The following is a 17,163-nucleotide window of genomic DNA, read 5'->3' as shown; positions in this document are numbered from 1 at the left end:
TTCCCGAAAATAATGCACCTGGGGTAATTTTGAGGCTCGTCAATTTATTCTGCTCATTAAATCTCGTACAAAAATTGGCCCCGCACGCAGCGACACGAAATCGAGTTCTAAATGGGCTGGGGAGGCTTGGGAGTTAAATTAATCCACGCATTCAATTTTCGCCGTACCTACAGCTTTTCTTTCAAAAACTATACTAAAATGAAAAATAGCACAAAGTTTTTCCTTACACGTTAAGGTCATACAATTTAAGGTTGTCTCCCCTTGTCACTTTCTCGGAAAATGCAGTTAGCTTATTGTTTGCTAAATGCAAAACACCGAGATTAAAGTTTAAGAGTCTTAGGAGGGACTATAAATAAAATAATCTGGCTCCGAGTAGAGTCAAATTCAAGATCCAGCCACTTTGAATCGCCCTTCTAGGAAGCTCGGAAAAATCCATACAAAATGCATTAATTCTTGTAACATCATTCTCCGCATTTAAGAAAATCAACACTCAGAAATAATAACTTACTAAAACCAGCATCATCAGACCTAGTAATTAAATATTTTAACTATTTTCGAATCGAGCTGTGGCATTTTTTAATTACAACAAAAAGGCTGTTCAAAAAGCTTGGCGTGGCAAAAACAGCTACCAAACTTGGAAAATTTGCATCAAAAGGTTGTTCAAAATATGATTTTAGTAGTTTCCCTACCTTAAGTAAGGTTAGTTATCATATCATAATTGAATGAATTGTGCCAAGGTGGTGAGAGATATGAAATCAGAAGCCCGAAATTAATTCACGCTTGCAACACACGTCCTACGGCGCCAAGGTGGTCATGATCTCTTCTACGACTGCACTTGTTACATTGGCAATCGTATGGTTCAGCGCGTGGATATGGTCTTCTTCCTCGGAGTGAGCCAGGTGGTCTTCTGAGTACAGCTTCACGATGTCCTCGATACTCGTGAGGGTGCCGAAAATGAGGGCCATCACGCCAAAGGCGCTTACTGCCAGATTCTTCCATAACAGCCATTTACCTTTAAAGAGAGAAAAAGACCGTCTTACTTTCTATACTACTATATAAATATGTGACAGTAAAAGTATTATTTTAAATTAAAAAGACACGCATTTTCAAGCAGGGTGTGTGATAAAAAGGAGAAAACAATTAATGGGCTAAAAGACTGTAAATGCAGTGGTTTTGGCTGGAATAAGGCTTTTTCAACAATTTTTATTCAGCCGAATGAAAATAGTAAATTCCACTATTTTAAAATTGATTTAATTAAGATAATTCCCTTTCAAAAAAATCCCAGGGAAATATAACTCTTTCCAATTTAATTTTGACAGCCTGGGTTCTACATGAATAGCCCATATCATAAAAGACAAAATTACAAAAAAAACGCTCCAAGTATTTTTTAAACGTTCTTTTGCTTTTGCGAAGAGTTCGAATTTGTAATCATGAATTTAAAAAAAATACAATCTATCACCTAAAAAACTGTACATTTCTTGCTTCTTCTTTTTCAGACAAAAACTGGCTTGCAGTGGTTTAAGGTTTTCATTTGGGAGATTATCCTGACATTAAAAAAGAAATTCGGGAAAATAAGAAAATTCGCTAGAATAATCAGAGAGTATAAGAGCAAGTTAAATAAAGAATAAAATGAAGGTCGATATAAAACACCAATAAAAAAATCAAATTTTAGAGAAAGTATACAAATCAAATAATTTAAGTAGCAAAAGTGAATAGAAAAAAAATAATATTTCACGTGGTTTTTTATTTTCCTGCTAAACTTAAAGAAAATATGAACTCACCAGGTCCCAAACCTTCCTCCCAGAAAGTGACCATCTCGATGACTGCGGGGCAGATGAGACCAAGAATAGAGAAGCACAGGGCGCCAATAAGTCCGATGAAGGGTCCGATCGTAGGAACAGCCACAGCCAGAGCGACTATAAAAGAAAAATTTGAGTTTCACCTGATCCAACTGTAAAATCAAGCAATCGGCTAACCAGTGAGGGTGACCAGTGCCGTGCGCAGAACGTAGTTTGCGAGCCGGCTGCTTTTGTAGTAGTCCTTGATTCCGTCCCAGCAAATTTCAAGGCAAACAAAGAACTGGAGTCCATAAGTGCAGAACACGGCCAGCGCGATCAAAATTTTCACAGACTGAGCCAAGCTGGATACAAAATTGATCAAAAATTAATCATTTTGCTATTTTATGAGCGCTGTCGTTTATTACTATTCGTCGGTGGGCAGGTTGAGGGTGATGGAGCCCATGGTCTCATCTCCGTATTTCAGGTAGCCGAGGAAACCAAGCAGAATGTAAACCATGGTGACGCCAGCCATGCCCTGGTTCAGGACGCCAGCTAGACCTAGGAAGTGACGAGGGTGCTCCATGTTGTTTTCCAGAGGCATGACCTGAAATTTTGTTCACACTTTGTCTAAGGAAGAAGTAAATGAATACCCTTTAATTTAAGAAATCAAATATTGAGAAGCACAAAAAATTATTTTTTTATTTCGGAAAATATTTTTATGGTGCATAGAAATTTTTGCATTTTAAAATGTTTTTGACGATTTTTTTTTATTAATTTAATTGATCGTAACCATTTATGGTTTTTTTAAACTTTCCCTCTCCGTTAGCTTTTTGACACATGACTTAAACCCAAAAAGTTATTTCACTAGTAAACAAGTAGTGCATGAATTTTTATATCTGGGTCGGTACATAACATAAAAATACAATCAAAATCATTTTGGTATGCTACAGTCATGCAGGCCAAATAAATTAACCCTATATTGAACTGCTCGCGCGGTGGACAAAACATTTAAAAATGCACTGCGCATAATGTGAGAGGTGCATGAAAACCCAATAGTGCGTAAGCAAATAAAATCGAACTGCGTATTAAAAATGACTAAAGTGTTTTGCTCACCACGCCGATGGCTTCCATGGCAAAGATAACAATGGAGAAGAACTGTGGCAGGCCACCGAATCCGTTGAAGTGGGGTCGCTCGGAAGGTGCCGGCAGCTCCTGCACGAGATAATAGACGGTGATGCCAAGGCCGCAGCCCATCAGTCCGTTGGCCAGCATCGACACCGGCGCCAGGTACTTGAGGTTTGGCACCCAGCTCAGCAGGATGAGCGGAATCAGGAAGGCTGCGATGTAGATTCTCTGGTCCAAATATGCTTGCGTGTACTGCTCAATCACCTGCGGAAAATATTTAAAAATAAAATTTAATCAAAAAGGCAATATTTTAATGGGGATTTTCAATTATTTTTACTCTATTATTCGTTACAAAATTATATGAAAAAATATGAATTCTTAAGCACGTCATAAAATAGTACTACGTTTGTGGGTTTCCGGTGGAACATTGCAACCAGGAAAAATTTAAAATTTAACTGATAATTTATTTTCCCGGAAAAGAAGCACTAAAAATGGTTATGAATTAAAGGGACGTTTTAATGGAATTTAAGCATTTTAACTAACTTCGGGTTTTGGTGTGAATTGATCAGTGTATAATTTTTTACTTTCCGCAAATGTGTTCATAAGATTTTTTGCCGAGTAAATCCTCAGAGTTTTCTTTACTGTCAATAACTTTGATTTTTAAAACTCCAACTTTTTACTCGTCCGATTGGCAACTGAAATGTGTGTTCTTAATTTTGATTCAAGAATAAATTATATTATTAGGAATAAAAATGAGTCTGACGTGCAACTGCAAAATTCTAAAATATTTCTATATTAAAGTTATGCTTCTAATTTAATTCTTAATTTTTGTTAACTTTTGTTTCTAATATTTTTTATTTCACCTGTTGGAAATTGTTGGCAATGATGACAATGTAGACGCTGCAAGTGCCGAAGTAGGTGAGGAACAGGCTGACCAGGATAATCATTCGGGAGAGCTGCGCGTAGGGACGGCTCCAGGCGGGCCCGTTTTTGAAGGCGACCGTGCTGACTTCGGCGAAGCTCATCGCCGTCACTCTGGTCCTGACGTACAGCCTGTGGGCGCACTTCACCAGGATGTAGGAGCAGTGTGTGCAAATGATGGCGACCAGCACCGTGGCAAAGACACCCATCGTAAGGCCCGAGTGCTTGAACGCGATCGGCATTGCCAGGATTCCAGACCCCAGACTGGCCTTCAGGAGGTGGGTCAGGGTGTCGCAGTCGCTGCAGGGGGAAATTTTCAGTCCTGAACGCGTTGGTTTTAATTCGGAAAAGCTTACGTGGTGGGGTGATCGAGTTTTCTTTCCTTGAATGGGTCCCAGGGCTCCTCGTTGGCCCGCTTGAATGCTCCGTCACCATTTGCCTCAGGTATGTATCTGGCAAATTGAATGAAATCGGAATTTAGAATGGCCTGTTGCTGGTTTCCACCCGTTTAAACCCTTCAAAGCGTGCAATGTGGTTGCAGATCCGATCTTATAGCGCCATGCATTTTCACTCCAAATTTTGCAATTTATGAAATAAGATTAAACCAAGATTAAATATTGACGCAAAAGGTTTTATTGTGCATGAATGATATTTATAACATGTTAAAAGGAAATTTTTATTGATAAAAATGTCTGCAAAATTACGTGAACTTTAATTTTAAGCTGACTCAAAGATAGATTATTTGAAGAATTTATTAGGAGTTCTCTCTATACGAAATGTGATTATTAAATTCCGGGAGTGTGCGCCCTTCCCGGTCCTCTGACAGGGATAAAAAGCAAAAAAATATTGATTCGGATGATCAGCAGAGAGACATTCTCGTTTCATAAATTGCAATTTAAAAAAGGGTAAAAATAAATTTGAAATTGAATTCACTCGAATGTCCCATTGTTTTTCTCCGTCTTGAGCGATTTCCTGGCAGAAGGCCGCTTGTGCACTCCACTGCTGCTGTCTCTGGACAGATTGGCAGGTATAATAAATCAAAATCGATTCTGAATAGTAATCAAAAAAACATATCAAGAGATTGAGGCCGCTCAAAATTTCAAAAAATATTTATCATGGCTTTTTTTTAGCTCTGATTAACGCGCAAATGTTGTTTGAACAAGGTGTCTCCCTGTACTCTTTATTTTCTATTTTTGCTGTGCTCCGCAATGACGAGTGCATTAGCGACGAGATCGTCTGTCAAGAGGGGTGAACTTCAACGATTTGTCTGTCCCCACATTCGGTGCGGCAGAAACGCCGAGCGCGACTCTGGTTTTGAGGCCACCGCGAGGACAGTTTTTGCACACGCAGTACTAATTGCGAGTACGTAATTTCACGCGCAAACACTATCTCGCAATGAAAAATATTATCAAAGCCGAATCTTCATTTACCAATTTGCACTAAATGTAGGTCGCAACGAGAGATTAATTAACTATTTTAAGTGCACCATCGGGAAAATCTCCGAGATAGTGATTATTAGAGAACATAATAACAAAAACACTTACTTTCCCTGGACTCCTTCTCCGATTCCAGAAACGTGATTCTTGATTCCATCACGGGGCAGGAAGGTTTCAAGTTCGGTGCCCTGCTCGGTTTTGTTCAAATCCTGTGAACAGGTTCAACAAGAATAAATTAATGATGACTCAACGACACAGCTTTATAATCTGCCAATTTATTGGTGCTTGAAAGCTATGAAAGAAAGCAGAGGATATTAGAAATTCTATCGACGGTTTGAAACCTAAGCCTGCAGTGACCACCCAAACAAAGTCATAAAATATTTAATAAATTCAATGGTAGTCCCAGAGTCAATTGATTGACCTGCCAATAAAGGCAGCATCGGAAACTTCGGGAAATTTTGGTGAATATTATTGGCCATGATTGGCACCAGCTAGCTTGGAGTGAAAAAATGTAACATCCGAGCAGTTGGCCTTGATGTTAATGAACTTTAACCTACGGCTTTGAGTTGGCGTTGCGAGAAAAGCCGTTTCTATCAGCGAGATTAGAAATGTTATGAAAATCCAACAACATATATCTTAAATAAAGCTCGATAATGTGAGAGAGCTTACACCAACAGGAAAGAAATTCTGCAAATCAAGCTTACGAGTTCGGTTTTTAGCGCCAAGTAAAATGCGCGTGTTGAGCACGTGGTTGTGTAAGGGGTCATCGATTTCTAGAATTAGACTCGTTTTAAATTTAGAAATTGCACCTCTCCAATGTAGAGAAGCGTGAGATCCTCAATCTCAACAGAGGCGATGAAATAAATTAATCAACACGTGCTTTCCGTTCAAGGTTTGTTTTTCTCGGGATTTGTTCAAAAGAAAATTGCACTGTTTATCACATTCTTAATGTAGAACATGTTAACCCCATTTTAGCAACTGAATCTGAAACTAAGAATACCCACGCATCTGCTAGGGTTGTGAAAAGGGAAATTTATTGAACGGCAAAATTGAAATCAGGCCGAATTGACCAAGACGCTCTGGCGGGAAATATTTTCGTTTGAAAGTTAGCGAGACTAACTGCGACGCTCTCGCATCTTGAACCAAATAAATTTCATTTGCAGGATATTCTTGGCAACTCTGCTCATTTAGTTTCTTTTAGCTCAGCATGATCTGGCTTATTTCTTAATTTTTTTTTTTTTTTAGAAAGAAAGTAAAAGAATCAGTAAAGAATACATAAAGGCAGTTGGGATTTTGCGTATTCATGTTGCTTGCCAGCAGAGATGAGATTGTCTGGCTTCGCTTGGTCCGCTTTAATCCATTCGGCTGAAACTCGAAACTGCACGGGGGAAAGTGTAATTCGAAGAGCCAAACGCCAGCGGAAACATGAAGAGTACACACCAAAATTACACTTCGTTTTAACTAAAAGGTAGATAAAAAAGCGCACGTAGGCAGGTTGATCTGATTTTATCGAGTTTTATCAATATTTGTTCATCGATTTATTTAACGACCGCAAGCGGCTGTGCACTGATTGCTGGCTAAAAGGCAGTACATAGTTATGAGTCGATAATTTATTCACAGATTAATTTCTCGGTGAAACCCGCCCGTCAGGCTTGTTTGGTTAGTAATTGATCCGGCCCTCATTAGGCTCATTGACCATGCAAATTGAAGGCGGCACATTGCTGCTGTCGCCGGAGGTTGCAGTTTGATCGGCTCTCTCACAGCACGTATGTAAAGAGAGAAGCCTGACGTTGGCCGAGACTAAAGTCCAGAGGGTACGTTTTCGCTCGACATTAACTAAACAGTTAATTTTTTTATCAAATTTCTTGCTTCATTAATTTTTATTATTGTTTTGAAACCGACTTGAATGTGAGATTTCTTTATTGAGCTTCATATTCATAAAAAGCTGATTTTGTTGAACTCCTTTGCAATTAAGCGCAATTCATCCAAAGTATTTTCTGTTATTGAAGAAATATTTGGATTTGCTCTCATTAAAGAAAGTTTATTTCTGGAACTAAATTAGAAGGGACGACGAGCCTTCTGTGTTGTATGCCTGTCACGGTTACCATTTTTTTTAATTTGTAAGAAAGTGTGGACTGCGCTTTAACAAACTGTGGCAAACAAACAATAATATTTATTTTTTTCCTCTCCATTAAGATACGAACTACTGGTAAGGGTCGGTGCGCGAAACTGGAATGCCCAAAGAGTAAAATTGTAATGCCCGAAAAAAATGTAAAGTGCCCGAAAAAAGACGCGAACTGCCCGAAATGATTTAGCCAGAAAACTGCTTTTTTCACGTTTCCCTGTGTTTTTAATTTGATTTATTAGACAAGACTAAGCTTGAAGGTCTTAGTCAGCAGTCTCACTCAGTTATGTCCCTGAGTTTGCCTCAAGCTTTCTCATAGTTAGTTTAATAAAAATGTCCCAATTTATAAACAGAATAGTTTTACCCAGAAAAATGAAGATGGTTCAATAAGGGGTTTTGATAAATCTCATTAGTCTACTAGTGAAAACTCTCAATATGCTGTTATTTGTTCTATGTTTAAAAAACTGAATTTTCTGGACTCTATCCAATCTTCCATGTTTTGTTGACGTAACTCATGAACTTCATCACCTGAGGCATAATTTAGGCTTCATATTTTTTTTTAAATAAAGTTAAAACCATGTTGTAATAGCTGAGAGCAGGGCAACGGCCTTTTTAACTACTGTTTTCACGTGTCGTTGTTTTCTTTCTATGAAAAAGCCATTCCTGCACTGAGAAGGATATGAATTAAATTTTCCAAGCATTTCATTCTCGTCGTTTGATATTTTTCGGGCAAAACGTTTTAGGAACAACAGTTTTTCGGGTTCCATGAACTACGTTTTCGGGCATTTTAATTACGGATAAAACACGAGACACCTAAAGGTCTCGTACAAACAAAATCATATTTCATTTCAACCGCGTGATACAAAACACACTTTTTTCAGCCCGGCCATCACATTGATACACGCAATGGCCATTAAACGACGTACTTTACCTTATGTAAGTTAAATAATTTGTCAGATAAGAACCAAAGATTTCATTAAAAATAATATCTAAAAATGATTCTCAAGGAGTGAATTTTCGGAGATTTTCTCACAGTAATGCGATCTTTTATTAACTATTTATGGGTAATCGAGCCTCAGGATGTCGATTTTAATAATATCATTGCACTCAGAACTGGAGATTTGCGAGTTGGGAAATTTGAAAGAAACTATTTCGTATTAGATGCGAAAATATGGAGATACTTTGCTTAAAACGTCAAATTGTTCAATCTGAATGAAAAAAAGTTATTAAAATCGACATCCTGAGGTTAGATTGTCGACAATTAGATACCAAGCTCGCATTTCTGAGACAATATCAACATATTTCCAAAAATTAAAAAATTGCAACCAAAACTTCAGGTAAATCTGCTGACCTCTATCTGTAAGCACACTTCCTGTTTTATTTTTCTCAATATTAATAGTACCATTAGTACGACTGATAGAAAACTTTGATCCTGTAAAAGAAAAATCAAGGTGGGCCTGATGCGAATAAGGTTTGTCCCTATCCCACACGCTATTTTAATGCATTCTCAGGTGTTGTGTTGTTGAGCATCGTTAATTATTAGTGAGATCATCGCGAACTGGCCGTAGCAAACAATAGGCGTGTCCTCTCAGCTTAGTATACATATACAATATATATAATACGAAAGAAAAAAATGAAACGGAGCTAGGTGTCAAATTGCTATATATGGGCTCGCCTGCCGTCTCGCCGGCAGCTCGAGTGGGTGGCTCAGGCGGCGGACAAGCCCATACCGCGCGGCGTGTCGTTTGCAGCGAGTATTAAAAACCTTTTTTCGCTTTTGCTTCTCTCTTGTAGAAGTCGTCCTGAGTGTGCGAGAGGAGAGAGAGAGAGAGAGAGAGAGAGAGAGAGAGAGAGAGAGAGAGAGAGAGAGAGAGAGAGAGAGAGAGAGAGAGAGAGAGAGAGAGAGAGAGAGAGAGAGAGAGAGAGAGAGAGAGAGAGAGAGAGAGAGACAGACAGACAGAGACAGAGACAGAGACAGAGACAGAGAGACAGAGAGAGAGAGAGAGAGAGGTCGTCTACACGACGACCACCTCCCAGGTATCTCCGGCGTCTGCTTTATTTGCTTTTTGCCTCATGCTCGCGTGCCCAATGGAGAGTGCGATTGAAAAGCGGTGAGGCTGAAAGCGAATAAAATATTTTCACCTAACTAAAAAGGGGATCGCAAATTTTAATTGGAAAACTGTAGTGTTTTTCGCTGTTTCAAATTTTTTGCGGGTTTAACGAATTGTTGGTAGATACGAGATACGACTCAATTTTTAAAACAGAGTTTCTTAAAAAAATTTCAGAGTAAGAGGTGCGCTCTTTATGTAAGATTGGCATTCATTAAAAGGATTGAATTTGCTTTATTTTTTTAATTTTGGGGATTTGGAAAATTTGATGTACTGTGTTTAAAGCAGAACGTAATCTATGGTTAAGACGGAAGTGATACCACATTATTTCCGGCTTGCAGCAGAATCAAAGAGCAGATAAATAATTATTTTTCATCCTGAACTGCAAAATCTCCACGGTTAAAAAAGAGCCGTGGAAATTCCGTTTGTTATGAACTAAATCTCTACCAAAAAGATTTTTTTCGCCACTTATAGCAAAATCTGCAGACGCTGTTGAGATAAAATCCGGGTTTCCCTTCATACATACAGTTTTGCCCCTGCCAAAAAGGATTTGATAAGGACAGATAAGGAGGCTTTAACGCGTCGCATGGATATGATACAATGGCATAATATTGATTTTCAGTGACAAATTTATAGAGAAATCTGGATCAAAACATCTGCGAGTAAATAACGAAGAAAGATTGCGCGGCGTCGGCTTGGAAATTCGCTTTGGGAGATACACCCATCCATATATGAAATGACAAAATGCAGCTGTGACGAAGTTAGCAAACACTTTCAAAATAAACAGCGCCCCTATCAATTTGCGCCCGACGCGCTCCATATTCGGAGATGTCAAATATTTGCAGGGCTGCCGCTATTCCAATTAGATGCAAATTGAGCTTCATTATGCCAGATGAAACATTTCAAAATTTCAGCTCTCAAGCTTTCACAATTAAACTTCATACACGTTTCAAATTTTGCACGGTCATTCTTGCATCATTTGCGCTTTCGAAGCCTTTGATAACAAGGCTGTGCAGGTGCAATCTTTTGAGCTGCAAAAATCCGAACGCTATGCCGTGTGAGACATACAATACATTCCAAGTAAGAACTCGATAATTTTCACGAAATATCACGAAGCGAGAATAGCAAATTTCGTTGAATATTTCAATCTTACGCCTGCACACGTGAGCTGAATGGCAATCGCTGCAAAAATCACTCGTTCTATAGGGCAGCTGAAGCATAAATTATCGCTTATTTATACAGTCCTCCTCAATTTATTGATATTCACCAGCAGCCCGTGATTATTGTTGAGACGCTAACGTATTGTTTGTGCGCCTTTCTGACAGGCAACAAGACGCCTTAAAAGCGCTGATCAAATACTTAATTAACATGCACGTGGTTCATTTGCTCAGGTGACTCGGAAAATCAAACCGGAAGTGATTAGTATATCTGATCAATACCTGACAGAGAAAAATAGTTTATCAATTTCTTTTAAATTAACATCACTTCAAAGAATTTAATGGGCATGAACCATCTCCACGATTTATAAATTAAAAAAGATTAATTTCAAATTTAATCAAACCTATTTATTTCCGTCCTGTGTTTTAAAAGATAAAAATAACATTATTGCTTAATTTCATGCCATCTGCCAATCAATCTTTCGACGCAAAGAGCAACGAGACGAGTAGTGAAAATCGCGCAAGGAGAGTCCATTCGCCTGATCACATGCAGCTAGAGACCCGTAATGCGGATCAACACGCAAACACGACTTTTTTCTGCCTTCGCGGCGGCGGCAGGTCCGTCGATCGTGACTCGTGACCCTGTCTGCTGAGTCGATCAATAGCCAAAATAAATATTACGAGCTACGTACACCTCTACAGAATGGAATTTATATTGCAAGAGAAGAACGAACATGTGTTCCAAAGCCCTCGGGTTCAATATTTGGCCCAAATTTCGTGCTTTGTTCCTTCTCGACGACGCCAGTCACTCGGTAGATTTAAATGATAAATGGCCACTCGGAAATTTAAATACGAAGTGAAAGCTGCTTTTGCTTTGCTAATTGAAATAAGTAATTATGAAAACGCGAGAGTTAAAAGCCAAAATAATCAATTATTATTTTGATTAAAACCTTATTGACTGGTCTTTATGTTCATTTGAAAATTAAAAAATTATTGCACTAATGAAAGCTTAACACAAATATTAAAATCTCAAAATATGAATTTTTAGCTGTGTTATAGCACTGCATTGTATGCTTTATAGCAGATTTGTTTCAAAATGAATACTCGAGATTTAAGTACTATTGACGCACCTATAATTTCAATTTTAATGGTGTACTTGCGGAAATTATCATATATAAAAGGAAAAATTATATAATTTTTAATGACTTTTGAGACTTATAATAAACCAAAAAAAATCTAACAGATATTTTACACCAATCTATGTTGTGTTACTAATTCTTTTGTTTGAATTCCTGTTTTTCTTTTCTATTTCCGGCGTACCTCTTACAATTCTGACAGCTTTTGAAATGGAAAACTAAAAGCGATGACGTATAGAGTTCTGGACATCTGGTCGTCAAATGAACTTGGCCACGTGATAACAGGAAGGAAGCTTCTGCAATATTGTGAATCCATACAATATTCTCAGACGTATTATGTTTATAAGGGTATTGCTTCATCCTTTTGTTCAAAGAGCAAAGCTGAAAGAAATTCTTAATGAAGAGTGATAATTGTGGTATCTGTCAAATGATTTCAACACTGCACAAAGATATTAACTTAGAGACTCATATGGTATTTTTCTTTGCTTAATAATTCGACATTATCTGTGTAGATTGCCTAAAACGGACAGTGGCATTTCCTATTTCGAAAACCTTTACAATTTTTGTTGACGCGGCTCTGAGAAAAAATACTTTTTACTAGGCAATATTTTGAATAATTTCAGTGTGACTTTAAATGTCACGAATGTGCTTGCTGTACGAGTTATTTTCAACATACGTGGGATTTGCATGACTGTTTTAGAATTGTAAAATGCATCCTTCAAGCTGTTAAATTTAGCTGTTTGGTAGTTTTCTCACGTATTTCATTTCGGAAAAAAGGCAATTTTAAGCTGTTTTTAATCTTGCAGATATTAACTACAGACCTACCTCAAGCGTGAAATATTTAATATGATTTTTCCATTAATTGTACACTCTCAGAAAAAATTAAAAACTTTGGGTAGTGCCTTATGCACTGCAGAAAGGCTGAATAGAGACAATAGCGATTGGCAAAAACAAATACAAGGACTTTTTTAGCTATTATAGTGTCGAATGTCGCATGAAAAACACATTTTATACCGTTTTCGCCTAGTTAAGTCCACTCACATGTGAAATCATCGTCTTTACTAATCGGTCTAGAATCTTTTAATTAAATAATTCAGTAACCTTCCGGTTTTAATTTAAAATCAGGTGTTCTTTCTGTCTGAACCATTATTTCCCAAAAAAATCTGGGATAGTCAAGCACGCCGCAGTCAACATTTTGCTACTTTATTAGGGCGACAGCGGCGATAGTAAAAAGTCAAATATTTTACTACCTGCTGTATATCAGCAGGTTGCCACAAGAATGCTATTTACCAAGGGGGCGTCAATCAGCGCACTGGGCTCGAAATAAAGTGTCCGTGGTCAAAACGCACACGCATGACGTCCAACGAGCAGCCTCTGTGCCAAATATTATAGAAGAGTCGAGCCCTCCAAAAAATGATACCACAAGCGAGAGAATGGTTGGTTTAGGAACGAACGCGCACCTGCCAAAGACGCAACTCTCGGGCTCGAGTGAGTCACAAAGGCCTCCAAATTCAAAGCGCGGCGTAAGCTTCTCTTCTCCCCCAAATATAAATGAGCGGTCCGTTGTGTATCCCTGACACAGATTATAACCTTACCTTCCACCCCCTGCATCCCCGGATTGCGTTGTGCGAGAAGAATGCGAGTTTTCTGAAGCTCGGATTTGCTGCTAGCTTGTTGCACCTTATCATTTGTATATCTACACCTGTCCTACCCGTGTTTAAATGCCAAGGTTATCAATATGGGTCAAAATGCATCTCTCACAAGGCTACTCACCATTTTCGTTTCTTTTGTAAAATCAGTCAGTGGGTGAAGCTTTTAGTTTATCTGTTGAACCACGGTCTGCAAACAGAATTAAAGAGAGCAAAATTAAAAATATTCAAAATAGTTGCAGGTAAAAAAAATCACAATTTAAATTTTTGATCTGTATTTTGTACTGTTAAAACATTGTTATTTTCATTCCTATATCCGATTTAAAAAATCACACATTTCTTAGTATATTCAAAATTTCAATGCTTTCTGGCAACATATTTTTTGTAGTAAAAAAATCATCAAATATTTTGCTGCTAACATATAACCTTTTATTTAGGAACAAACAAGCTTCTAAAGGTCGTCTATTTTTTCCCTGAGAGGCACGAGAGGATTTTTTGTTAAGCCCCCTTTTTGTGAGCATCAAGATAAATCTATTAGCACACTTCGCTGTAGAATAACAATTATAATTAGGGGCTGCTGGGCCAGACTGCTCTTTACGGATGGGTAAACACTGGGCCAACGAGTTTTCTCATTTACGAGCCCCAGACAGACACAAAGCCTAAATTACACCAGCCATTCTGAGAAAAGGGGGTGAACCTTCATCAGATCGGCGTCAATAGCAATTATCGCGCTCGATCAGGCCGTTATTTGCGGCCGCGAATGTGAAATAATTCGAACGTGCAGTTTGTGTCCTTTTTTCCAGTCATTGTCCGCTGGCTTGGCACTTGCGGAGACTTTTTGCAGAATTCGCTCAACTGGCAAAATGCATTTTTTTCTGTCATCACGTCGTCAGTGACCTGTAAAGAGTGAAGGCGGCGACGGGAAACGGGAGCACAAATAAATCGAACTTGAATCGCGTTCGTTGCGAGTGGAGCACATGTGTGCCAGCCAGGCCAACAAAAGATATTTCCATTTTACGACATCAAGTAAGTGATGCAGCTTGGGGGAATGGTCGTGTAACTTTTACAGCCATGTGATGAATGTAGTGTAATAAAACAGAACGTTATTTTCGACATTGATACCAGCGCTTTTCCCACTTGGAAATACCCTTAATTAATTGGAAGAAAATTAAAATGATTTTTAAGATTTTCCTATTTAATATCTTACAAATTATGCTACCAGCGTGCAGGCTTAAATTCCATAAATTATATTGCGGCTAAAATTGGAATTTTAACGTCATTTTTACATAATCTTCAAGTTTCCACTTAATATTCAGCACGTCGTTTCGAATTTTCGACGGAAAGATTCGGTTGCCTGATCCAATTCAACCCTCAGGAATCAATTGGCACTGTCAAACATTGAATTCCAGGGCTACGTTAAAAGATAAAATATTTTCATTCATTTCTTTAACACACAAAATTTTATCGATTCTTGGACATTGATAAAAACTAACCGTCTATGCAGACCTTACACAGCTTTTTCATTTTTTCACTAATTATTCCTCGATTTCCTTACTTTACTTGAGTTAATAAATTCTTCAAGAAAATTTAAAAATTGTTCTACCAAGCACCTTAGAAAAATTGCAAAATTTTATCTACACGACAGCTGATTTGCTTTTCAAAATGTGATGAAATCATTGAAATTTCAGGGTAAAAATGATTAGACATATTCCCACGAAATATGATAAAAAATTAACGCTATCTAAAAGTGCTAAGCCTTCTTGCTGTGGGCATGCTAAAGATAAAAAATGACAACCGAAAAAATTTAACCCACCGCGTTTCGTAAAACGCTGTCTTTTACAACAGGCGCCCCGCTGAACACGCACGATAGCAAACAAATAATCAAACAGAAGACGCGCAGGGTCGAGCCCCAAGAATGCAGACGCACACGTTGTGCACGCATTTGGCCAGCATTATTCGCGTCGAAATGAAGCCGGGCTACGAAATTAGAACCACACGTGAATGGGTGCGTAGTTTTCGGCCCACGACGCGCGACATCACGGCGTGCACAAGACGCGGAGGAGTGTATTTCTTCTCGCTCAACGCAGTCACCTGATTGGAACACTGCTTTCGTCAACACAGTCAGGCAATAATTCCTCTCCAACGCATAATATTTGAGTTTAAAATTAGCAGCTTCTCTCCATAAATATCATAGCATGGGACTGAGCTGCTGTTTTTCGTTCTTGTTTATGCTTTAGGTGATAATTAGTTAAAAAGACGTTTCAATATAACAAAATATAAATGTTTTTTAAGCACAGGAATATTACTAAAAAAATGTCATTCGTTACGTGGCTGTGGATTGCTCTGTAGCACGCTGGCAGAGTCCATTAATATTACTCAAGCGCCAAATCAGCAATTTAACTTGTTGTCGTTTATATATATTGCAATATACCGGAGTGCGGTGTCACTGAGAAAAGTCGTCTCGCGCTTTCGTTAAGAGGCAACTCCAGATAAGGCAAGTTGAAGATGTGTGGTCTGTCGCGGTTTGCTCTGATCTTTGGAATCGTTACTCGATCGTCGCATCGGCAAATAAATAGCGCTCCATCTCCGGCGAGACAACGACTGTCAATTTCTTTTCGGTTAAGCCAATTAAACTTTTCAGATGGCCATTGATAACAAATTTTACATTAAGAACAGTGAATAATTAACATAGAAAACACCTGGTATGCAGAACTAATTGATTTTTATCTCTGAAAGAATTTTATTTTTAATACATTGATTTATTTCAGCGTAGTCAGTTCAATCATTTATTATTTTTAATGAAATCGAATTATATGAAAATTATCATTTTGAAGTAGTATAGGAAAATTAGCTAATTTATTTTCAGCGAGTGTTCCAAATAATGAAGTGGGTTAAGGCATCAGCAAATAAATAACTCGGCCGCCGCCCCGGCGTCTCCGTTCCTGATTAACGTTTGTGTTTGGCTCTGCCACTTTCGTCACCAGCACACATGGCAAAATTGCGGCGCCGTGTTGCATCATCCTACGCTCACCCCCGGCGCGAGGGCGGGGGCGCCTGCGCCTGTAACCCGGCGGGGTATGCAGCCGGGCGGACATGCAAGCCACGAGTTCCGCCTTGAACCCTCTCGCTATAATTATTTTAGCTCCAAAATGTCGGCCACCGCGGTCGAAACTGATAAAAACCCTTTTCCGACTCACGTGGGAGGCAGAGCTGCACGTTTGTTTGCGGCCCGGGTTCACGCTTTGAATGCTTTGTGCCCGCCTGCAATAAAAAGGTGCACCGGGCGGCAGAGCGAAACACACACGTGCACCGCAATCCGCGCCGGAAGTGACCTCGTCGATATGAAAATATCATATATTTCCTACTGCTTTTATATCTACAAATTTAAAAACAAAACCGGCAGAAAAACACACAAACAAAAAAATTGCACAGGAGCGGATTTCCTCTAATAAAGCAAGAAATATTCCGCGAATTCAATTATTTTTCAACTCTGCACACAGTTTGGACAGCAGTAATTAAATTTCAGCCGAGATTTGGACCAATTTCAGTTGGAAATTGAGAATACTCACAAATTTCGATGCTGGAGCGTGGTTCTCTGTCACATGGCCTGCGCCAGACTGAACCCTCAATGGCCCTTGCTCGCTGCTCGCCTACTACAGCCCCCATCGCGCCGCTCCCCCTCCCGCTAGTTGTTATTTCGTGCCGCCGTCGGTGCTCAGAGCGCACTT

The 17,163-nt window shown here is 38.8% G+C and overlaps 1 protein-coding gene across 1 annotated transcript; it reads right to left on the bottom strand.

The window, feature by feature from the left end:
- Positions 1–24: 24 nt before the first annotated feature.
- Positions 25–17,163, bottom strand: path (pathetic). The gene is made up of 10 exons (XM_065492524.1): positions 17,005–17,163; positions 13,560–13,625; positions 5,369–5,469; positions 4,181–4,276; positions 3,767–4,124; positions 2,892–3,167; positions 2,204–2,382; positions 1,977–2,140; positions 1,782–1,916; positions 25–1,012 (listed from the first exon to the last, which is right to left on the bottom strand). Exons 2-10 carry the CDS (start codon positions 13,560–13,562, stop codon positions 795–797), a joined length of 1,530 nt encoding a protein of 509 aa, XP_065348596.1. The 5' UTR covers positions 13,563–13,625; positions 17,005–17,163; the 3' UTR covers positions 25–794.

The sequence above is a fragment of the Cloeon dipterum genome, chromosome X (genome assembly GCF_949628265.1).
Source record: "Cloeon dipterum chromosome X, ieCloDipt1.1, whole genome shotgun sequence".
Classification (NCBI taxonomy): Eukaryota; Metazoa; Arthropoda; class Insecta; order Ephemeroptera; family Baetidae; genus Cloeon; species Cloeon dipterum.
The sequence above is the reverse complement of the archived record's forward strand: the minus strand, read 5'-3'. Positions and strand labels throughout refer to the sequence as shown.

Excerpts from the sequence above, each read along its gene's own strand:
- path (XM_065492524.1), bottom strand. Across the intron at positions 2,383-2,891 it reads CCATGGAAGCCATCGGCGTG|GTCATGCCTCTGGAAAACAA; the intron begins GTGAGCAAAACA and ends ACAAAATTTCAG. Across the intron at positions 1,013-1,781 it reads GGAGGAAGGTTTGGGACCTG|GTAAATGGCTGTTATGGAAG; the intron begins GTGAGTTCATAT and ends CTCTCTTTAAAG.